The 24,292-nt window shown below is 39.1% G+C and overlaps 1 protein-coding gene across 11 annotated transcripts in view; it reads left to right on the top strand.

Annotated features, from left to right (window-relative positions):
• ERC1 (ELKS/RAB6-interacting/CAST family member 1) overlaps positions 1–24,292 on the top strand; it is a 283,422-nt gene that overhangs the window by 207,391 nt on the left and 51,739 nt on the right. For all 11 annotated transcript variants that reach the window (XM_027680687.1, XM_027680693.1, XM_027680688.1 and 8 more), the window contains one exon: positions 19,238–19,382. In XM_027680687.1, the coding sequence (XP_027536488.1) occupies positions 19,238–19,382 (145 nt within the window). The remainder of the gene's footprint in view (positions 1–19,237; positions 19,383–24,292) is intronic.

Raw genomic sequence — 24,292 nt, forward strand, 5'->3', positions numbered from 1 at the left:
TCCTTCCTAAAGGGGTCTGTAAGGGGCTGCTGTGGTCCTCGATGACTTATATCTACGTTGACTTCTTAACCATGCTGTAGAGGTAGGAAGTTGTAAGTCACAGCCTGAACACACAACTAATGCCTTCTGCCACTTTAAAGGTCTGTGAAGAGTTTCTTTAATTGCAGAAGATGGCTGAAGCCTCACTCTGCTACATTCCCCTAATTTCCTTCCTTTTTCCCTCGTGCCAACTCCACATGCTATCCCCCTCTCCCAGCCCCGACACTTCTGTGTGCGGCTTCGTGTGAGAAGTGTTTTTATAGAGTTCACATGCTCAGGTGTCTGGGACCTGCACAGGCTCAGCCTGTGTACAGATCCAGTAGATGATCTCATGATGTGGTTTGAATAGGCTCTGTGTGGTCAGAACTGCTGCCGACACCTGAGGGAACCGGGTCTGTCTGTCCACATCACCAACACAGAGCAGTCTGGATTTAGAATCGGCATGATGTGTAAAGATGGAGCTTCTCAAAGCTCTTGTGCATGGGAGAAGCCTCAGAAGCTCACTGAGACAGCACTGGGTGCAGGGTGTACTGAAAGGGAGACATTTCTGTGGCATGGGAATGGTGTCACTGCGTTAACAACCACACTCAAGGCACAGCTGAGCCACATTCTGTACTGATAACACCTCTGTGTTTGGTTCTTGAACTGATTCATGTTCCTTGCATGAATGGTAATAACCCCTTTCTAGTACCTACTTCCCTTTCAAGGACAAGAATTCTCTTTGAGAAATTAAACGCTCTCTAGAGTGTTTTAATGAAATCCAAGTTTTGTCTCCAAGTCATCAATTTTGCTCTGTCTCTCAGCCATCATCCTTATACTCCTCCCCAGAAACCCACTAACTAATCAACTTAGCATTGGGCATTCTGAAATGTTTGCTGAGAAAACAGCTCTGTTTTGACAGACAGCAATTATAGCACCTGGGCTATAGGCAGACTTTACAACTCTTCTGGGGATCTCTTATGAATAGTCACCATGAGGCCAGCACAGCCCTGTGCAAACAAGCTTTGTAACCAAATTGAACTGAAAACCCCCCTTCTTTTCTACCCGCACCCTCCCCTCCCAGAAATAATGAACAGCATGAACATTCCTCCATTACTTTTTCGGAATCTGAAAAAGTTCTCACACTTTATAAGAAAGTGCTGTTTAGATTTAGGGGGGGTTACTGTCTTAATCAGATGTGCTTGTTTGAAGTCCCATATATGGAGGGGGGTGTGTCATACAAACTCATTTTACATTGTTGGATTTGAATTTGTTTTTTCGTAATTGGAGAACTCTGCAGAATGGATGAGAGCTCAGAGTGATTCAAGAACATGAAAAATTAAGAAGAGTATGTTAATCTAAACACAGCTTTTGTCTGTGTCCTTTGGGGAGGCAAATTGTCTGACACTGTTTCTCATGGTTAAATTGCTCATCATTCATAAATCATGTTTTTTTAAGTAAGCAATGCACTGTCTGAGGTCATACAGTCAGTCCTCTGAGTCTGACCCATTTGAGTCTGTCTTGGAGAGCCTGGGATCTCAGCTGCCATTTTTTTTCTTCCAATGCTTTGGTTTATGCCTACATCACTCATTGCTCTGAAAGGGTTTAGTAGAAACTAAAAGTTCTCCTGTAGGTAGCTTTCTTTCACTCTTTTCAGCAGTCTGTACTGGAGTAAAAGGAAAAGTCTACAACTAGGTAGCTAATTCAAGACATCAAAAATAGTAAAATGCTAATTTAAACAAAATAATATTGACTAGCTGTATTAATGAAAAACTGCCGTTAACTTTAATGTTGTAAAGCTGTTATGGTGTGAGAGCCTTCTGGGTCTAAAACGTTCTTTTTTCCCAGAGAGGCTTTTGGGCCATTACTCTCAGAAGTATTTTCTGTAGGCTGGAGTAGGTTATATTTAGTGTGTCTACTTTATTGGTGCTTCGAGAGCTGACTCTCCTGCTCTATTTTTAAACGAACTACTTCAAAATCTTTTGCAGTGAGGTGTACAAGACCGAAAACTTAAATGACTGACTTTTCTGTGAAGAAGGTGTCTGTTCCAGTCAGGTTGTTATTGCTTTCCTCCCCTCAGAGTGACCTCTTCTATGAACATGCACTGGCCTCTGTCACCGTGCTGACGGGGAAGAGGGGCTTTCATCCCTGTCTGAACACACTGTTCCCTTTGCAGCCAGACGAAAAGGCGCTGATCTCTCTGAGGGGCACAGTGACAGCTCTGGAGCCACATGAAAGTTAGAGGTGTTAATCCCCTCGCCATGGCTTGTGGTAGACTTGGGTTACCACGCTACGCCTCAGGTAACGCTTTCACAGGATGTGCTTGTCTGGAGGGGAGCAAAACAAAGTTCCCTTGGTATTTGCTGTGACCTAAAAGCATCACCTGGCAAAGCTGGAGTTTGGCACATTACTGGGCTTTTCATGGCATCCCTGGCATGTTGCACAAATGAGCTCTCAGGTCTAGGTACCACAAATGGACGTCTTGATGGACACAGGTGTGATATTGTTAGCTTTAAATAGAAGATTATATAGAATAGCACCTTCAAGTGGAGAGGACAGAGAAGATGTTTCTCATTTCTACAGTATTCTACTTAGTTACCTGTATCTTTCTTTTGTCCCTATCACACGAGTAAGTAAAAATAGCAAGATGTGTGAGAGGGAAAAAAAAGGCTTATATTTCCTTTTGCTTCTTTACTTTGTTTGGCGTTGAAATCATGTTAATGGAACGTTACTTGTCAGATTTTTTGAAATAGGATTCTAGATGAAACCTGAAAATCAAAACTTGCGTTTTCACTCCACCCTTGAAGCCACTCTATGTCACAGTTAAGCACTTTCCTACAAATAATTAGCCAAAAATTCTTAGGGAACTGCCAATGCTAATTTCTGTTTTGTCTGAGATAATTTTCCTAAGCAACTTAATGTGCTGTCCTACCATAGTCCCTGAATGTCTTGAGGTCTTGAAGGTCTTGAAGATGAAATGAAATAGGGGTTCTTTGACCAACCCTATATATGTTCATTTAATAGAAGACCAAGAGAGCATAAAGCATCCCCACAAGTAGATAGGGTTATAACTACATTTCTCAACCTCTGGAAATTTCACTTTGCAACCTTAAAATGTTTATAGTTTTTTTATTAAGGATGATTTTGTGTGTCTTTTTAGGTAGATAGATGAAACGTTGAAAGTTTTTTGGGAACGTTTGTTAAATATTTAAAGCCATTTGGAAGGAAGTGGGAGTCTTAATACAGTTCTTACTGTATGAAGTCAATGGGAATTTTGTCTTTGGCTTCAGAGAGGATACCATTTGTATTTGCTAATGTGGTGAAATGACCTCTGTTTTTTTCTTAATGCCAACATTCAAATTATTAAAAAGTTTTTCAATTATAAAAAATTGCTGTTTTTTATTGATAGAAAAATATCCACCATAATTAGAATTACTAGAAAAACAAAGTCAAGCAAGACCTATTAGTTTCTTTTTTCTTCAGTTCATTGAACCACTTGAGGTATTTTCAGCATGCCTAAAATAGTTTTACTGGTTTGTGACATCCTTGATTATTAATTTTGATCACACAGGACTTGAGCAGAAATGGTTTTGCCTTTATTCTTAGCAAGTCACTGTGACATTCCATATCTCTCTTTCCAGTGTAAGAAACTGCTGAAGAAGTTACACACGTGTTGGGGGGGCACACCAAGGTTTCTGATATCTAAGAACACTAAGAGAAATTGACTGAAGGGAATTTTGGCTCTGTGAAAGTTTAATAAATACTGGAATTCTGGTGAAATTCTAGAAGTTATGGAAATGCTAAAGTTCTGGAAGTGTTGCAGAATAACAGGCAGGATGGCTAACGTGCTATGAATTGATTAACTGTTACAGTTCATGAGCAGAGTGATGAATAAGCTGATAAATTTCTCTGATAACATAAAGAATAGGCTTTTAATTAATACCAGTCAAATGTGTATGTGTAAGATGTATAATGTCAAAAACATGTTTATATGATTCCTTGATTGTCTCTAAAGTTTGGTTAAAACAAAAAAACCTTGTTCAGTATAAGTAATTTCTTGCATTAAGTATAATTAGTCTTCTGTAAACAACAAATTCCCAACATTATCATAGAATGGTTTGAGTTGGATCCCTGAATGGTCATCTGGTTCCAACCCCTCTGCCATGGACAGGGACACCTTCTACTAGACCAGGTTGCTCAGAGCCCCATCCAACCTGGCATTGAACACTTCCAGGGATGGGGCATCCACAACTGGGCAACCTGTTCCAGTGCCTCACCACCCTCACAGTCAAGAATTTCTTCCTAATCTCTAATCTAATTCTATCCTCTTTCAGTTTAAAGCCACTCCCCCCTTGTCCTATCACTACGTGCCTTTGTCAAAAGTCCCTCAATGTTACATGTTAACACTGTATAGACAGTGTGCGTAAAGTGAGCATTATCTGTTAGCATTTTCCAATCACAGTTAAAACTGAACAGTGATAATTATTTTTGTGCTTAGTAGATTTTGGTGCTTGGCTTGATGCTAATAATCGTTTTGTCAATGAGCTGGAAGAAGTATAAAATGACAGTGAATGGAACCTGCAGGTGATAGAGAAAATGGCACAGTGTTCCCTAATGGTGAGAGCAGATGTGTAGGACAATTTAAATTGCTTCCTAATATGAACTCATTTACACTAAGTGCGTCTGAACATTAAGGATATAAATCAGAACAATATGGAGTCTATTGTACACTATTTTGAAAGGAGTGACTTGGAAAAGATTTAGCAATGTTATGGAAAAAAGTGGTGTGATGTTGGCCGCAGAAGGACTTTGGCTACGTAAAAATAGGATTAATGTGCACGAATAGAATGCGGATTTTACTTCTGTTTTATAGGATAATTGATACAGTTGTCACGAGACTGTATAGTTCTAATATCTAGAAAATGAAATAATAGTAATATTAAAACCCTTTATTCCAGTAGAAACAGTCATAACAAGGATCATTATCCAGAAACTGAGGACAGAAAAGTTAGAATTAGAAAGACATATGACTGTGGCAGGGAAAATTATTAACCACAGGGACAGACTCACAAGGATAGCAGCCAATTCCTCATGGCTTTCAGTCACAAGTAGATGTCCTTTCCTGAGCCCCCCTGAATAAATTATTGGCTTCAATGGGAACAACTGAATACAATGTAAGTATTTGTTCTGTACGGGAAATCAGACTGGATAAAATCAATAAGCCTTGACTCTACCTACTGTAGGCTCTGAAACAACCCACAGAAGTGAAGGAGATCCTCTAAGTAGCATAAAACAAAATAAAATAAGCAGGTGGAAGAAGTTACTTTCCACACAACTGTTTTTACTTGTAGGAAAAGTAATCATGAAACAAATAGCTTCAGGAGGGTTCGTCCTGGATAAATCTGGTGGGTTAATTGCTACTTACATCTGTTTTACCAGTCCTTTTCTTTTCCTCTTTCCTTATCTAGATTTTTTTTTTACTTTGGACAGTTCAATAGCATTCTTAACTTCAAGTGTTTGATGAATTCTCACCTAAATTTTCCTCAAACTTGCTCTCCTTCATCTCTTTCTCATATGTTCTTGTCCTCTGAACTTCTTTCAGGTGTCTGTGTTTTCCATGAAGCAGCTTCCAAAGGACACGCTACCTTATTATGGCTGTAGTTTATTGCTATAGTTTTAAGATTTGAAAGAACTTTGAAGAGTGAAAATAATCAGGATTGCTTCCACTGTTTGCAGAATGATTGTACAGAATGACTTACTGTCAGCAAAGTTGTAGGAAAGTCTTCCCTTCTGCCAATAAATGCTCAAAATGAAACTTCCTTCCCTTTTCTTATTCATGCTTCTCGTTGTTGACTGATGCATACTGAAAAAAATACATACCCAAGTGAAACTTTTGTTCAGATCCATTATGAATCTGAAGGAGGCAAAGCAAGTTTTTCTTTTGTCCTGTTTTGTGTGAACATGGGAAGCCTCCATTTGAAGAGTGTCCTGTTGCTTCCGAGGAGAACAGCAGAAGTGCAGTCAGCACATGCCTCACATTTATGTGAGGGACAACTAGAACAACAGGCAGTCATGGCAGGTTGTGTTCCTCTACAGCCTGGAAGGTCTGTGTGATGTAAGTGTTTAGAGAGATAAGATTCCCAGAGTATTTAGAGCAGAAAAGACCCACTGCTTTGTTTCATGGCTTAAAATGAGTTCTCTTTTGTTCTTTCTCCTGAAAACATAACCTATGGTGTAAGAGCAACATTACTTTTAGCTGAGTGAGAGTTCTCAGGAGTCTAACAATGCCGTCATCCCTGTCACCACCTCAGTTTCTTTCCAGATGCCAAACCCAAAACTCAGATCACAGTCCTTGATCACAGTGAGAACATCCATATTACAGCCTAAATTGCATGTCAGTTTCTTCAGCTTGGGAAAAAAAAAACCAGCAAAAAAAAACCCATTTGGTGAAGGATCTGCTTGCAGACAGAGAAACCAATGAGTTCCATTTCAACTCCCGTGTTGCCTTAACGTTTTGAGTCAAACTTTTACAGCGCAGGAGAGACCTGAAAGCTAAAACGGAATGAAAAACAACAGATGGAGAATATTTATTTCTTGGGTGGGGAGCTATGGCTGAAGAATAGGATTATATGAGTATGTTGCCTGCACGGTGTTGTCAGCGCAGTAATGTGTTGCAGAAGGAGGGTTTCTGAGGGTGGTATTTGGCGTTAAAGGCAGCAGGGCCCGGGCAGCGCGGGCCCTCGAGGAGAGGCGGCGGTGGGGCCGAGCCCTATTGTTTCTGTAAGCGGTTGCAGGGCTGTCCAGGTGTCCTGATTTAAAGGCTGCTCCTTGAGACAGGAAATTGTATCTTGTTCTGAGGTTTACTGTAATAAAGTACATAGTCCTGGGGGAATGTGCTGCTGGGCCCATGAATCACTTTATGGGCTGGCTGTTCTGACCTCAGCCCTGTGATTTATTCACGCCATACCGCAGCAGGAATGGCAAAAATGTAACCGGCGCATGGTCTTCCCAGCCTCCCCCTTTCCAGCCCAGATGGGCCTTTAACTGGGAGGCTGCCATAAATCCATAAACGCAGGTTTGCTCAGGGCTGGCAGCTCCACTTGTCCTGCCCAAGAGCTCTCTGCTGTGCGTCTGCTGGGGATTTGGTGGTAGGAGAATCCTCTTGCTCCTCAGGTGTTTCCTTTGTAGTTTTGTGGCCTCGTGGTTTCTTGTGTGTAGAAGCAAAGAATCTCAGTGCACTCGTGGTGCTCCTGACAAAAATAAGGCATCTTGAAGCGTGCAAGTTTTTGGTAATCCCTTTTTTTCCTTTAAGCTAACAATAAACAACAAAAAAAAAAAGGAGACCCTACTGTTTTCAACTCAGGATGTCACTCTTTTACAGTGACAGACTTGCCAGATGTACCCTTAAGTAAATAGTAGCATTTGCATTTACAGAGGTAGTTAAATGATGTGCTTTTGTTTGAACCACAAATGACAGGCATGAAGAGTAGATCCTGACTCTCAACTCCACTAAGCCATGTTTTTGTTTCAATTGACAGTGTTTGTGTACATGTTTTGCATTTAGCAGTTGTTAGTTTTAAAAATCTAACACTTTTCTTTGGTGGTGGTCTTTCCATCTCAGTCTTTAAAACATTTATTCTGCATGAAGCATCCTTATGTTTTCCTGACGTTGTACAAAATACCTATTTCTTTTGGATGGTTTTAGGATTAAAAGTTGTCCACGTCACTCATGTTCACGCTGCCTCACAGTTATTTTCTGCCCCTCTTTCCTGTGAATGTCCACACAATTAAGTGTAAGTCTCCACTGTATATTCTTCCCATGAATTTGTCTGGTTTAATCTAATTGTTTTAAATAGTTTAGACATTATAGGGAACTAACAGAAAGAACCTTTAATTTTTCTTTTAATTAGTTTGTAAGTAGTACTGTTAGCTGTAACCTGTTTAGCAGTCCTCTTCCTTGCAACACATTAAATTTTTTGCCTTGACCTTCTCATCCTGAAGTCAGGCAGGGAAAATATGCACAATTTTCCCATAAAGGAGATAAAATTTAAACATCTTGAAATTTAGCAAGAAACTTTTTTGCACACAAGTCTCAATAATTAGGTAGATACCAAATGATACTTCTTAGCAATTAAAGGGCAACTATACCAAAATAAGCAAGAGGTTACTTAGAAGAAGGTTGGGGAACTTCCACTGATCTGTAGTATAGGCAGGTTTTCATGAGAGCCGGTTTTTTATGTGATACAAGCTGGTTTAAGTCTGTTTCTTCTGTTTCATATCCTTGAAATTGGAGGGGTTTTACTTTTTCTGAGATTAGAGTTATATCTGTAAATTTACATGTGATCATGTTTCTTCAATAAAGCAGTTTACTTGGGATTTTTGTTTAAACTACAGGATAAACACAGCTTCAAATTTGCTCAGTTGAAGAGGTGTTGGTAGCTAGAATGTGCTAAAATGAGCTTTTTCCAATTCCCTCACATATGAATGACTTCCTCTCTCTATGTGTTTCTTAAGGTTCATGCACCCTGGGTCTCGTTACAAAACAGACAATAACGGCTTACTTTGAGATTGTTGAGCTTCTCTTTATTTTAATAAAACTCTTTAAATCTCTACAAGAAAAAAGACTTTACATACCATTATGTTTAGCAGGGATCTGATAATAAAGGGTTGTCAAGGGTCTGTTTGCATGGTTTAGATCAGACTTAACAGTGCTTGCTCTGGAGCAACTGAACGTTTTGCAGCATGCAGCTCCAGTTTCATTTCAAGAAGAACAGGGACTGGATAGAGATAAAAACAGAAAAGAAGGCAGTAGGATGCTCCTTATTTACTGTAGAATGCCAGTTGCTTCAAACATCTGGAAAATTATCTTCAGAGCTTATCAGAAAATACTGTAGTGCCCATTCAAACAAATCTTCTGTACTCAGAGACTGCAAGTAGCTACACCTGCTTTCAGACCCGGATCTGAAAAAGGAAATTAAATGAAACCTCTCAGGCCCCTTCTGCCACAATTACAGAACTAAATATACCCAAATTTTATCCATAGCCCCTGACACCTGCTCCATTCCTGTCCTCAACCCTTTCAACAACTCCTGCTTGCTAAGAAACATTTTTTTTTGCCACTACTTAAGTAGCAGTCATTGGAGTTACCAGGATCAGGAGGCAAAGTGATGCCTCAGTGTTTAAGGAAACTGCATCCAGCCTCTTTTCCCCTTCATGCTGCTATTCCTGTCCTTATCCAGACACTTGGCATTTCTTATGCTCTCCTTTTAATCCATCTCCCGGGCAGCAGTAGCAACCAGAGAAGACTGAAATACAGGTATTAAGCATCAGGGTTAGGATGGAATAGAGATCAGCATTAGTGCTGCTGTTTTACTACCACTATCTTTGCAGAATTAATGTAAACAGTCCCGTATACTGTGTCTGACTTTATAGGAAATATATCTCTCTAGAAATCAGACAGTGTGGTTCTAGAAGAGAGGCTTGGACAATCGTAATAAAGAACCCTTAGAGAAGAGGGAGTAGGAACTCTCTCTTAGGTGAGACACATCCAGGCTGGTAATTAGATAGACAATAAATGATTAAAGCAATCCATAACTCTAGCAAGAAAATTTGTTGAAATGCAGAGGAAAATTAAGATGTTTGTAAAAGAACAACAAAATGAAGTAGCTCTACGCATTTGGTATGTAACATGAAACCAGATGTCACAGAGATAACAGCAGTTAAGGGGAAATAGAATAATATGCACAGCTGGAATGTGGGTACAAGTGGTTCAGGAAGGCTAAAAATGAAAGTACAGCTGGTATATGTTAATGATACTCGAGATTCTGAGGAAATAAAAAAGTGATAGCATAAATTATAGCATTGCTTTGAGTGAAAATAACATATAATATAATAATAATAATATAATAATAAAAGGAGTTATACAAAGAGAATGGATGGTATCCTGCTATGGATTTTAGGTGTAGAGTTGTGGTAGATGTAAATAATAATAGAGAAATGTGGTTTTGTAGGAGATGTCTGTTTATTGGATACAAATCAGAGAAACTGCTGGGCTTGTTAACTCAGTAATTACTAGATCACCACAGGGTAATGTTGGTGTAAGACTTCAGGACTGTAATAAGTGTTGATGATACTAGAGAAGAAGTCATCACCAAAACCGACTTCAGCTGTAGTGACCACAAATTGAGAAAACTTATATTGAAATTAAAAAACTATGCTAAAAAAAGTAAAGTTTTCAGTTTCAAAGTAATACACTGAAAAATTGAGACTATTAGGTAGCAAGTAAATTGGACAGAAGGACTCAGATTCAAGTGTAGAGGAAGTAGGGAATTTATTTAAATCAAAAGTCCAAAACTATAAGTACTTTGCATCCAAAACAAAGGGAGAAAAGTTTAAGAAAGAGTTACAAAGCTGTGTATCTGCATCCAAAAGGGAATTAGCAGCAGCCTTAAACAGTGGTCAAGAAAAAGAGACATTTCTGGGAAGCAGATATTACAGGAATCAAGTGAGAATTAGAGCTTCCAAAAGAAATAGAAGTAAATAATAAACATTTTATAGCCACTGATACAATCCCTGATCAGGAAAAGAAGTGGAATCACAATATACTGAGGATAGGAAGAGTATGAATATGGCCCCAGAATTAAATAAATGCCTTTGCCTTGGTTTCCAATGGACAGATAGATAAAATATAAAGAAAGGCAGGTATGATCACCTGTCAGAATGACTCTGTCAAGCACTGAAATGAGGCAGATGCAGAAGTTAGATAAATTATACTAACCAGAAATAAAAGTCATAATAATCATTTAGAGGGAGATAGATTCTGTCAGTTTGATTTGAGTATAAATATTGGATAGTTTTCTTAAAACAACTATGCTACAAATCGTGACTTGAGTTTTTACATGATGAGGAACCACAGTAAGACTGCACTATTGCTGTCATCATTTTGGTGACATAACTGAAATTTCTTTCTGCCATCCTTCACCTGGGTCTGATTCACAAAGGCATAAAGACAATTGTTTTCCCTCTAGTAATTGTGGTTGTTCGGTATGTTATAATCAATGTGAATTCCATGATTCACTTTCCATTCTTACATTTTGGCACTGCTGGCTGTGGCAACTAAGGGTTTGACACTGTCACGGCATCATGAAGAACTGCAGTTCCTCAGGATAAGCAACCTGTGGTCAGATTTGGGTTCCTCATGTTTATTCAGGGCTGGGTTTTAACTGGCTCACCAGGCTGCAGGGATACACAGTCAGTGGTGCCGGCACCAGGGACAGGGCAGGAACCTGAAAATGGGAGGGCAGAACCATCTCTTTCAGCAAGAGCCTGTCTTGTGTCAGCTTAAGCTGATTGTGAAACCACATGCTAACCTAAAGCTCAACCTGTACTTGATCGTGTCCCAGGAAAAGACATTAGAGCTGCCTTTCTTATGAGACCATTTTTCAAAATCTGGTGGATGTATTCTGGTGCCCTGTATTGCCTGGATGAAAAGCATGCCTTAAGTTTGTGCTCTATTCGCACTGCTCTTGAACTGCAGATGAAGAAAGAACGCCAGTTTCAGGACTCCCTTCTCAAAAAAGCCAGCTCTGTGGAACTCAAGAGCCTTGTAAGTACTTCTGTCTCTCATCCAACTTCTGCACCAAGGGCTGGTAAAACAAGGAAAGTTGTCTTTAAAAAATGCTACGTTTCATAGGGATAGGTCTCCCTTAACATCAGGTGCCAGGATTGAAAGTTCCTTCTAAAATATGCCATCTTCAAGAACTTTCACTCATCACAGGCAACTAGGTAAGGCTCGTACTATCGGTTTGGCAGCTGCGATATGCAGCAGCCACTTTTTCACTGAAGGAATTCATCAATAAAAATTGTTCAGGAAATTAGTAGTGGGTTTGAAAGTTCCTCTGCAAAAGCCTTAGATTTTTTTTCCTGGATATGCTGGCAGACACAGTCTAGGACTGCAGTGCAATTCTGAGTGCTCAGAGCTGAGACATGAGCTAGACTAGGAATTGCAAATTTTTACCTCAGGTGCCAAAGTGGTAAAATTAAAATGGAAAGCTTAACTCAAAGAAGGGCTAAAACATTGATGGGAAAGGTAATATAAAATATTTATAGGACTACTTGTGATTTTATCAAACATGTTGAGGGAAAGGACTTTGAAAGGCATTGCTTATTGATTATAGTAAGGATCGATGCTTCTGTGATCCTAGACAATTAGGATGTTAGAGAAAACGTGTGTAGGAAAATATATTACTGGTTTGGGGTTTTTTTAAACAAGGACAGTACAAGTGGTAATACTTCCTGTGTCTGAAATTAACGTTGATTATTATCACATCATTCATACAGTGGAAAATTAAAGGAGCATCACTTTTGTGACTACACAACTATATTCCCAAAGACTTTGTATTTTTATCTTGTTTTCCCATTGTGGTCACATGTATGCAATGGCATTAAAAAGGTGTGTATTCAGGAGGCTTCCATTTTCTAATGGCAAAAAAAGGCTTGTTTTCATCTCACTTGTTTTGCTTGAATTTTCAATTTCTTTTTTAATAGCTGTGAGAGTGTAGATCAGGAGTGAGAAAGACTGCTGATATGCCATCCAGGCCAGGCAAAGGAAACATGCAGATTGAAGGACAGGAATGGAAGGAGTGTGGTATTATCCCTTTTGACTGAAGGTGTAAGTCTGTGTTTGGGAAATTAATTTGTAGCCTGAGGTTTGATTATTCCCAGCTGTAATTAAAAGGGCAGGTAGTACCTATTACCAAGTTACATTTTTTTTCCCACTGTCTTGCAGCAAGGGGTTGCTACTGTTTCTTTTGGATAAAAGTTTGCTCACTTTGGGATACTTTGAGATGCATCTTAAACATTGCAGAAATTACAACCAGTGCAGAATTTGGCAACTTGCTTATTGAGGTACTGGTCTATTAGCACCATGAAATGTCATTCACTGATCTGACTGCCAATATTTTTCAAGGTTACTTTTAAGAACCAAATCGTGATACCCAGAGCAATGTGAGGACTGTCTCCTCCCTGCAAGGTACTGACAGGATGATGGCTGTTAGTTGCCAGGATCTCAGGGTGATAGAAACTGGAATTTACTCTCCATATGGTTCAGGGCAGTTAGAGTTTTTTAATTTTTTGAAGATGTTCTATAACCAGCAAAAAAAGGTTGAGTTTGGAACTACCACTGCAGTGGCAGACATAGTTTATGATGAAAAGGATGATGCTGGCGCCAGGGTACCTGTCCCATTGGATCAGCGTTTTGGTGTGTTTCATTAATAATTACTTTTTAAGGGTTTATTAAGTGTGACCCACCCAAACACTGTCGTTCTACCAAACTCATGAAATTACTAAATACTGTGTCCTAATGCTTTTATGTTCTAAGCTGTCGCCCGTCTGTCTGGATCTCATAATACTGCAGTACTGCATGTGAAAGTCTTTGCCTACTAGTTCTTTATGTTGTTGTCACATCATGGGAGGGTTTTTTAATTAATCTGCAAATAATACAGTTCTTCTTGTAATGGTGATTCACCAGGGTAACTTTTACAAATGTCTGTGATAGAAAAGCATTAAAAGCTTTTATCAGCCTTTTCTGTAGGCTGTGAGTAAATGCAGTGGGCAAAAATCAGACAGCTGAAACAAGTGCCAATTCTTTCATTCTGTGGTGACTGATGCCCTTACTGTGAGTCAACAGTTTATGAAACAGGAGAAAATTTCCATGTGTACTAAAGGCATAATGGCTAGGCTTCACGAACGAAGATTTGGGAAGGGCTCTACCCACGTTTCTTGCAAGCGCGTTGGTGGCTAAAAAGACCAATACAAGATAGGCATGTCCGGTTGCAAAAGGCACAGCAGAAAGACTCCTTAGGTGGTAATACTAAAGGCACAATAGCCACAATTACAGTTCATTTTAAAATGCCAGGTTGAAAATGCTGGCAGGTTAGTCATCCCTCACAGAAGAGCAACAGTCTCTGTTGAAGGAACTGACTGGATTGCTGTGAGATTATAGCTACCTGAGCTCTTCAAATTTGTGTTGGACTCTTAAATGTTGTAGTTTAATGCCAGTCAGAAGGAAAACAGATTTGATCCTTATAATTCAGCTAGGCCTGATGGAATTATCCCAGTTCCTCTGTGACATTAAAATTAGGGCTGCTGCTGATCTCATTATTGCTTTTATATTATCTCATACGTGCTTTCAGAAATACTCCACATAGGAAGAAATCTCATAATTTGAAATAAAATGTTATAGAACAATGTATTTATAACATTTCTGCATGGACTGTGTGTTCTCTCTGGCATATGTAAACATATTCTTTTAATGAATATGTATAGTTTTGATGTTTTGAGGCATCATTAATTCAGCAATGTTTGCAGCCCTGTTATTCTTTCTAATTATACAACTGATAAATATTCCAGTGTTATAACCCTGAGAACAGTACTACAAGGTAAAAAATTGCTTTCTGTTGTGTTTTACCAAATGAATTCCTCTCCTTCACTAGGAAGGAGCTGTGAAGGAATTACGTAGTCTCCTGAAACCGAGTGCTGTAGAAACTGATTTGAAAACATCTTGATTCTATTAGTTTTTGTAAGCCAGAGGACAAACTTGGCTACCCTGGTAGTTAAAACATTTTTAGTGTTGTGGATGAACCTTTTTTATTACTGCTTATTGGACTTACCCTACTATGGCTTATTATCCAGGAATCCAGCATATTAGTCTTGCAGTGCCGAGGGTTACTGAGTAGTTAGAAAGTCTCATGTCCCCATTTGCAGAAATATGTGGTGGTTCACCAAAGAGGAAAAAGAGGAATGAAACAAGACTGGTGTGTGCAGTACTCCCAGGAGATGTGTTATGGTTTTCACCACATTGCACACTGGGGTCTTTTGGTGCTAGTGGGAGTTGGTAACTGAATCTATATGAGCTGTAGTTCCTTATTTTCTGGCTTCATTCAAATACTTGGTCACTCAAACTACCAAATCACTTATTTATCCTCACCCAAGCCATACAAGAAATCTCATCTGTGCTGTGCGTGACTTTTTTTCTAGGGCCTCTTGTAAGCACATGTATGAGATCAAAGTACTCCAGAGGCAGCTTTACTGACATATAACTATTCTGTAGCCATCTATTTAAAAAAGACAAACCCATCTTTCTTTGCATTATTTTGTTAAGATTGCAAACAGAACAAATATGTTGATAATCATCTTCAGATTATATCTACCACTGGTCTCTTAAGAATCGAACCTACTGGTCTTAGTACAGCTCCAGTCTGTATTGATCATGATCCACATTCACTGAAAGGTTTCAGCTTAAATAGGAGGGAAGAAATAAATCCTCCTCTTTTTGTCCAGTTTGGAGTTAATCTTGAACCTGTTTTCAATAGATTTTTCTACACTATTTCCATTTCAGGTTTCCTTTGGTAATATTCAGTCTGTTATAAAGTCTGCTTAGCTCTTGTGAGCTTCCACACAGCTCAGTTTGGCCTACAGAACCTGCCCAAATGGAGAGAGAAATAGGCAGTTTTCTCCTGCTGAGTTGATGTTGCCACACCTACACTACTACCAGCACCTGAAATGCCTGAACTAACATAAGTGAGCTGTGTCTGTTTAGTGACTCTGGCATTAGCCAGCATTTTAAAAGATCAGCCACCTTGAGTTGTGCAGCAAGTATGTGTTTTGCCTGCCTATGAGAACATTTCAGGACCCCCCGTTTTGTGAACTGAAGACAAGCAGTTTGCTGAAGAAGTTAAGCCTGTACCACTGACTGAGCCTCTGTGACTGACTGCAGCACTGCTGACAGATAGGTTTGTTCACATGCTGCTAGCACCATTCGCACAGCAGCCCATTTTCTCCTTCTTACCACCTCATCTGTCTTGCAGCATGTTCTTCTGGTCTCCCTGGGGATAACAGCTCTCAAGAAAGGAAACAAGTCACTTTTGTAGTGCTCTTCAGTCACAAACCTTGTCTTTTGCTTAGTGATATTTGCTTTTTGTGATCTTTTAGAATCATTTTGGCAGTTCCAACCTCTGTTGAGAACAATAGCATGCCATTACAGACAGAGCTGACAGTGACACTTGCACTTCTCCCATATGAAACAGTATATGTTTAGCTTGCAGAATTCAAAAATGCAGCTACAATGCCCTTATCGTGTCACATTTTTCTTTCTTTTGTTCAAACTTTGTCTTGTTTCAGTTCTAGAAAACCATCAGAAAGCCCTTCACCTTTCACCCCACTTCTTGACCAGCACCCCGTCTCACTTTTCTAAGGCACGCTGGTGAAAATTTTTCCTCAAAAAAAAAGTTATGGACTGTTATCCGTGTCATTTTCCTGGCCTTGAGGTTTTCATTTAAGAAGCAGAGATGGGCAACAAAGGATTTGATTGCAGAAGGTATATGCCTTATGTGCTATTTGAGCACCTCCAATTTCCATACCAGAGTAATGGCTATATAGATAGTGTTACTGAGATATTCTTGGCTCTGGTCCTGAATCATCAGCAAGGATTGTGGGTTTACTATTAAAAGAATAAGTGTTTCTTTAGAATCAAAACAGATTACTCTAAAGCAACTGAAAATGACCAGAGCTCCAAGCCAGCCTGTCTTTCCCAGGATACCGATAGCTAGAAAAAAGCAGAGGTCATGGATCATGTTCTGTCACTTCACTCTATTGGTATTTTTCATGTTTCAGGCAGACATCCAAAATTGTACACTTTTCCACAAAGCAAAAGCAACAGAAACAAAATGGCAATAATAACACACCCACTAACCATCGTTCCCACACCTACAATCTTGACACTACAACTGGGAATCTGATGTGCACCTTTTCCTTTCTTCTACTCTTTGCCTCCATTAATTAATTAGAATATTTGTATTTCTTCATGGCATAAATATATTTAGAATATCTTTCTATTATCCTCCAATATCTGAAGAAATGTGCTTAACTTTGTGGTATTACATTTTGAAAGACAAGGAATAATTTAAGGAGCTAGTTTTTCTAGATATGATCTAGACAGGATCCAAGTACTCTCTAAACTGGATCTGTGAGATTTTTGATATGCTGGTAATTAATTTAAAGCAAGCTAACTCTGTTAGCATGTACAAGAGACACCTGTGTAAACCCAGAGAGAAATTCCACTAAAGAAAGTCCATTGTGTAAGTCCATTCTGCTGTCAGATGATGAACAATTTTGTCTGTTGAAACACACCTTTTCCTCCTGAAATACATGATTCTTTCTCATTTTTTGATACAGTGGCTTCTTTTGGGATCCTGATAATAAACTTCTTTGTATTGATTGCTGCAGCAAAACTTAGGCTATGGTTGGAGTGACTGAGGAGACGAGATCACCTCTTAGCAATTTTATTCTTATGCTCTAGTTTCTTCTGCTGTCTAGTGATAGAGGTCTTAAGGTTTCACTCACATAAATATTTCTAGGAGCTCAGTCACTGACTGGGATAAGAATAAAGCCAGGTCTTACACTGGTCACCCTCTTCTGACCTAAACCTGCAATATGTGAGAAAAAGTTTTTCTTCTTCCCAGCTGTTGCTCATCTGAAAGCAGTCATCATCACTCGTGGGTGAATTTTCACCCATTGTCATAGCAAACCTTCACACCTTTCAAGTGACAAGCAGTAGTAGTATTTTTTATCAACTATAGAAAATGACAGGAGCTTATTAAATGTGGTGTCTAACTCATGCAACTCTCAGAGAGCAACAGCCTCAGAACCTGTGGTTTCTGCTGCAGGGCTGTGTAGACAGCGTGCCTTTCACAGAACTGTGGGCAGAAGTGCTGCCTGGTTACTGCCAGGCTGGGTTATAAGGTTGTAGCCCTGAGCTGCTCCTCAGAGGCTATTGTTGTCTCAGACCTTTCAGCAGGGTGGCACGTGTAGTTCTTTCCTGATACCATTCTATTAGAATGCTTTTCTTGCATCTTTAATAAAAGACTTCGGTGTGAAGGCAATGTTATTAATATGATAATTGCTATTAACATGATTAGCAGAACTGTTTTAGCACATTCGATTATTTTTTAAAAATCATTCTCTGAGATTATCAATATTAACATGCTTTTGTTTATAAACTACAGCATATAAAATTTTTTATTCTTTGGGAATTTGAATTTTTTGCTAATTTACCTGTATTTTCAACTAAATTTTTAGGTGAAAGGTAGATAGGAAATCTGTAGTATTCAATTTATCTTTCATCATCACTGCTGCATGATGTCATCTGTCAGACCACCACCACCATAAATGGTTAGGACTTCATTTTGTTCCTTCTTTGCAAGGTGATGAGAGGTAGGACAAACCACCTCTACCCTATTGGGCAATAAGAGCACAGTTTGCTTTTATGCCCTGTTGCGCATCCTGATTTATCTGCACTAGCTAGAGGTGAGAATTAGGGTCAGAGGTCATACATAATTGTTTTCCCTAACACAGAGCAACCCTCTGAGTTCATTTAAGAACTGTTGGTTTATGATCAGGGTAATTATCTCTGTCTTCTTTCTTCTCGGTATCTGTAAAATATTTCTGAATTTTATTTGTAAGAGTTTTCTTTCTCTTTTGAAAGAGTGTGACAAGGTTGGTTTTCCATAGCTAGTTATTATAGTGCTTGGGGCTCAAGATCTTGCTACAGAATGTTCTTATTTATTGGTTATTCACAAGAAAAGTCAAAAAATAGTTCAAGCATCCTTGAAGGCATCTATTACAACATATGTTATGTAGCACAAAAATGTCTCTGTCACCATTTCCTTCTGGGAATATACTGTATTGTTTGAGAGATTTCAGTAAAATTGTCACATGCCACCTTTCTAAAATAGCTGCACGAATAGACAGTATGACCTAATGTAATTTAACACAGAAGTCATGATTTGCCCAGTATTTGTGGGTGTATTCTCATAATCTGTTCTGGAAATGCTTAGAACATTATAGAGAATGAAAGTGTTCGGCCAAAGTAATAGCTAATGTTAGTTATTAAAAACTGAGAAGCTGCGTGCAGAATAAGAACATATTTTTATATGTTTTTCTTATCCTATAAGCAAATATTTGGTATCAGCACAGTCATTTAGGGGGAGGTGGGTGACTTCCTTTTCCACCAAGGGACATATAACTGTGACAAATGTATTTACTACTGCTTTTCAGAGCTGCACACTGATACAGCATCACGGTTCAACACTTTGTAAAGGCTTCCTCTCTATTTTGCAGGATAGTAATGTCATTTGTTTGGTTTTGTTGTTTTTTTTTTCAGACAAGAAGCCCTTCTTGCTGCCATTAGTGAAAAAGATGCCAATATTGCTCTGCTAGAGCTTTCATCCTCTAAGAAGAAGACCCAAGATGAAGTGGCTGCACTGAAACGAGAGAAAGACCGACTCGTGCAACAGCTCAAGCAGCAGGTGGGTAGAGGAGGGCTGGGAAAGAAACTGGTTAATAATCTGATGTAGGATTATCATCTTGATTTATGGAACTAATAAAGTATAATCCTGTCGTATGTTGGAATAGAAAGTGCATAAATAACAATTTCAAACTAGCTACTGGTCATGAAGTCTGTGAAACATAGTAGAGAAAGAAGAGGACTCAACATTGAGGGAAGTTTCTTTCTGTCCCTGAGTAGTAAATGTGGGATAGAATGTATAGGAAATTGTGAATGAAGAAAACATTGGCTATTATCCTCTACAGGCATAAGTAATCACAGATTCAGGGAAAAGTAATGATCTTTCTCTTAGTGGTTTGTATTTGCCTTGTTGGTGAAGAAGCATATATAGAAGAAGATTCTCCTTGCTGTAGAGCTCGAATATGAACGTGTTAAGCCACACAGTCTCTACTTTGATTTTTAACCTGTGACAGGAGCACCATATGGGAATGCCAGCTCCTGGAGTAGACTTTAGGAGATCTCATGCTTGTGAGGAGATTGGTCCTTTCCTATTTCTGACCTCTCCCATTTCTAAGATATTTTTGTGTTGGCATAACAATTAGAAAAAGTATGATTCTATTCAAGCATTTAATACCGTATTTCAGTATTGAATGCCATGTGAAAAATATATCGCCAGTAAAACACAGAGGAAGCAAAAGGCATCCCTGACAATAAGAGATTTAGGATCTGAAAAGATCTGTGTAGATTTTTCACTTTAGCACTTCTAGTGTTTTTTTCTGAGTTATTCCCTTGCCACATTCCTTGTAATAGCACATATGCTGCTGCCAATCCAGTATCAACTTCTTCAGTGCCACCATTTCCATCTTCATAAAGTTTTACGTGCAACATTTCATCTGTCAACCAGATGATTTCTGCTGCTGTCAAAGAATGTAAGACAAAAACAGGTCTGCTTTATGATAAGAGATTTCTCTGCTTCTTCCTTAGGAAACACAAGTAGCTTATTGGCCATATTGTTTAAGATAATTATTTACAGTTTAATTTAAGAACAGTAGTTTTGGGATTTTTTTATACCAGCTTCAGAACAAGCAAGAAGTATGGCTTACAAGTCTTGTATTATTTACTTTTGAGCAAGAATTGTAATTACTTTTGCTGGTCAGCCAGGTGATCTTCTACTAAAACAGGATTCATAAGGGCTCACAGAAATGTAAAGTACTTGTTTTCTTCATGTAATTGTCTGTTGCTGTAGCAGCCTTAATATATGTTACCACTCATTCAAAGAGAAATTAAAACTTTATTCTTAGTTCTTGTTGACCTAAGTTTAAATTCAGGTGCTTTCATGCCCCTTGCCCTTTCCAGTTTCCTTTTGATTATCCTTTGTGGGTAAATAGAACAATCTTAGTACTTTGTGCTGAGTTTTTTCCTGCTGAAAATTTGTGTATATTTAGTGTATTAAGGTTGTCCTTATCTGTAATGACTTAGGTTTCAGTTAAGTATTTTTTACACATTGTTGTGGTTCATATCATTATCTTTCAGTGCTATATATGTAGTATAAGTATAAAATCAAAGGTATTCTCCAATGCATCCTCAGTTCCCAAGGCAGGATACATGTTTACATGTAAACAATCTAAACTATATTTAAAAAATACCTGAGAAATATTTATGTGACCAAATAGAGATTTGACACATCCTCACTAAATTCTATCCTACATTTTAAGAATGTGTCATCTTTTATCCTTTTTTATGTACAGCTTTCAATACATTGAAGGAAAACCTCTTCAAAGATGTTTATAATAGGACAATAATAGTCACTACCTCTGTAAGTTGCAGGGAATCTGAAGTCCCATTTATTTTTTTCAGTACCAGTAGTTTTGGTATATACTTTTCTGCATAAACTCAAATCACACCAACTTTGACAGTTCCAGAAGTAGGAGATGGGTCAGAAGAGAAGGTGATGAGATTTTACAGTATCCTCATTACTGATGTAGTCAAGGGGAATCTCATTTTTCTACATGCTTTGCAAATATTCTGTGTACTTGGCCCTTGCAGTCCTCTTCAGTTTTTACAGGTCACCAGCCTCATATTTTCCACCAAAACAGCCATGCTGCTTCATCAATTTAAGCTTTCTCTACATGGACCCTTTTCTGCATCTTGAGAACAAGGGTCCATCTGTGTTTGCCGGCTCCACAGAACCGTATCACATTTCAGGAACTTCCTAAAAGTTCAGCTGTAATTCTTAAATTTAGAGTAGAAATTGTGAATGAAAAAATCTTTCAGACTTGCACATATTGAACACAGCTGTTCAAGAAAGGCAAGTGATACCACTAATCAAGATATTCTGGAAGACTTTGAAAAGCAGTTCTGGAACCCAAAAAGTTTATTCAACCGTTCAGATCCAGAGCTGTGAGCCTGACCTCGCTAATCTCTGTTTCAGAGCTGTTGAGCTCCCTGATAAGTGTTTAGCGTTTCCATCCATCCCAGTACTAGGAAATGCTTAGACTTTGTGGTGGGAAAGCAGCTCTTTCCGTTGGCGGGCAGACACAGTTGACTAAAAGATTCCCGTTTCCACATACGTAGGATGCAAATAGAAATGCTGAGCAATATCGGAAGGGGGTGGTTTGTGGGAAGAGTTATGCATGCTGTGGTACCATAGGTCTGATTGCTGAATCTCACTGCAAACTGGAAAGAGCTGGAAGGAGCTTCTGACATAGATAGTGCTTTAGGAAAGCGATTTTCTGACTATGCTGCAACAGTGTGTGAATGGATTATGCCTTTTCATTGCTTGTGCTGGTTACTATTGACTGACTTGCTGATAATTGACCTTTTTTAGAGTATAGAAAGATATAACACTCTCACAAAACAAAAACTTCTAATAATTCAGGTGATTTTTATTTATTTGAAAATATTGGCAAAGACACATAGATTCATCAAGGAAAGGTTGCAAGGATTCTGGAGGATGCTGTGGCATTCCTCACTGTAACTCTCCTTTCTCCTTTCCCAACACTGTCACGTTCCCGGTCACTCACAGGGCAAGGGCACTGCTGCAAAAGAGAGGGAAGGAGTCCTGCCAAAGACATTTTGGTTCTTTAATTTCTCTAAGTATGTGCATTAAAGTTTGGATGAAGAGAGGCATTTTGGAAAGAGGATATGGCATCAATGTTGTTTTAATTTAGAGTTTCTAGGCTCTGAATTGCAGGAATGTGCCTCAATATAGAGACCATTTCCTAATGAGGCACTCGGCATTGACCAGGCTTTCCAGTAAATGGAGCTGCCTGTTTCATATTGGTTGTCAGTTTGTGTGAGGGATTTCCTCTATCATTGGAAAGGCAGGCCGATTGCAGGGCGAGGGTCACCAGCTAATGTGGTCCCAATTTACTTCCTCCCAGGATACTTTGTCTCCGTGGGTAGTTCATGGAGAAGCAGTGGTTGGGAGGCTGCTTCACCAGAGGGGGCCGGGGCTGATGCAAGAGAGCAGAGCTGGAGGTTGTCTAACCAGGTCCAGATGTCGCGCGGCAAGCTCCAGCCCGCGCGCTCGGGTTGTGCGCCGTGGAGGAGCCCCCGCCATGTGTGTCACACTGGAATTCACAGGGGCCCAAGGAGCCTTGGCCTGCTTTGTGGCAGCACATCCGCCTCTCATCTGTTAGAAAGTAGCCTGTTTGCTATTTATCCTTCCCTCGTCAAGCTAAGTTTTAAGGATCAGGATATATTTATTGCAACGGAGCAAAGCGCTGCTCTTCAGCTCTGAGTGGTAAAGGGAAGGCATATCTGAGTGGGCTGAGGTTTTCCTGTCTGTGGGCTTTGAGCCTTAAACTCTTGGGGTTTTCTACTAGGAGCTGTTTGTAGCAAAGGCTGTCATTTTCTGTATTTGTACAGTGTCTAGCACAGTGGGGGCCTGGCTTGACCAGCGTCTCTAGGCACTGCCATGCCAAAAATGCAAAGTAATGGTGTTAAAATTTTTAGGAGGCTCTGAACAGTATTAGTGTCTGTTTTCTGAGAGCATGGAGCATTATTTAAATGAATTGTTTGTAAATCACCATATTCACTTGTACTACTATATAATATTTCATAATTATTCTGGATTCTTTTATAATAGCAGAAGTTACCAGGAACTAGCTTGGCTCAGTGTTGTTGATGACAGGACATCCAAATTTTCATTTTAAGTGGTGTGACTTCAGGTTAGATTAATACTGGGTACGTTTTTATTATGCTGCCTTTTCCTAAATAAAAGTTATTTTCGGATCAGTTCCTCAGTCTTTTAAGAACATGTTGAGTTTTCATCCTATACTTCAGGATGCTCACAGAACCAACTAACGTAAGCTTTCTCCACGTATTTCATAAACATGTATTTCCTTCTATCATGCAAACTGTTAGTGAAAAATACTGAATAGTAATGAGCTCTGTGGAACCCACTTGATTTATCCAGTACACTGTACACTGTTCTTAAAGACTGTAAGTGAAGGAGACCTTCAGTCTTGGAAAGTCTTTTCTATGACTTGTCTGCCTTTATCATTTTATATAATCTGTAATGTTACTTACTGCAATTCAAGATCATTCCTATTTTTTCTATGTCTTACGGGGAAAAAAAGACTTTTGTGTTCTTGCCATAGATACACTTGCTGTTTGTTTACACTAGACTTAGTGAAAAGAGTTCCTTTCTATTTTAGTGAAGGGAGATAAGACACCTCCTGCTATTGGAAGCGTGGGTTATGTAGTAAGCTTGCCTGCCTTTCAGAGGAATCTTTAATACCTCTCATTCCCTTCTACTTCTATATCCTCATCAAGATTGTTCCTTCCTCTGTGGGCCAGCATGACTTTGAGAGGCTGTTATTTACCATTCCCACAAATGGAGAAGAATTATTTGGTGATGGCTAGTAATAATAACAGTTAGCATTTATACAATGTATAATATATTTTATCTAGCCATGCAAGTGCCCA

This window comes from Neopelma chrysocephalum, unplaced genomic scaffold (assembly GCF_003984885.1).
Source record: "Neopelma chrysocephalum unplaced genomic scaffold, ASM398488v2 Primary Assembly neopelma1_59, whole genome shotgun sequence".
Lineage (NCBI taxonomy): Eukaryota > Metazoa > Chordata > Aves > Passeriformes > Pipridae > Neopelma > Neopelma chrysocephalum.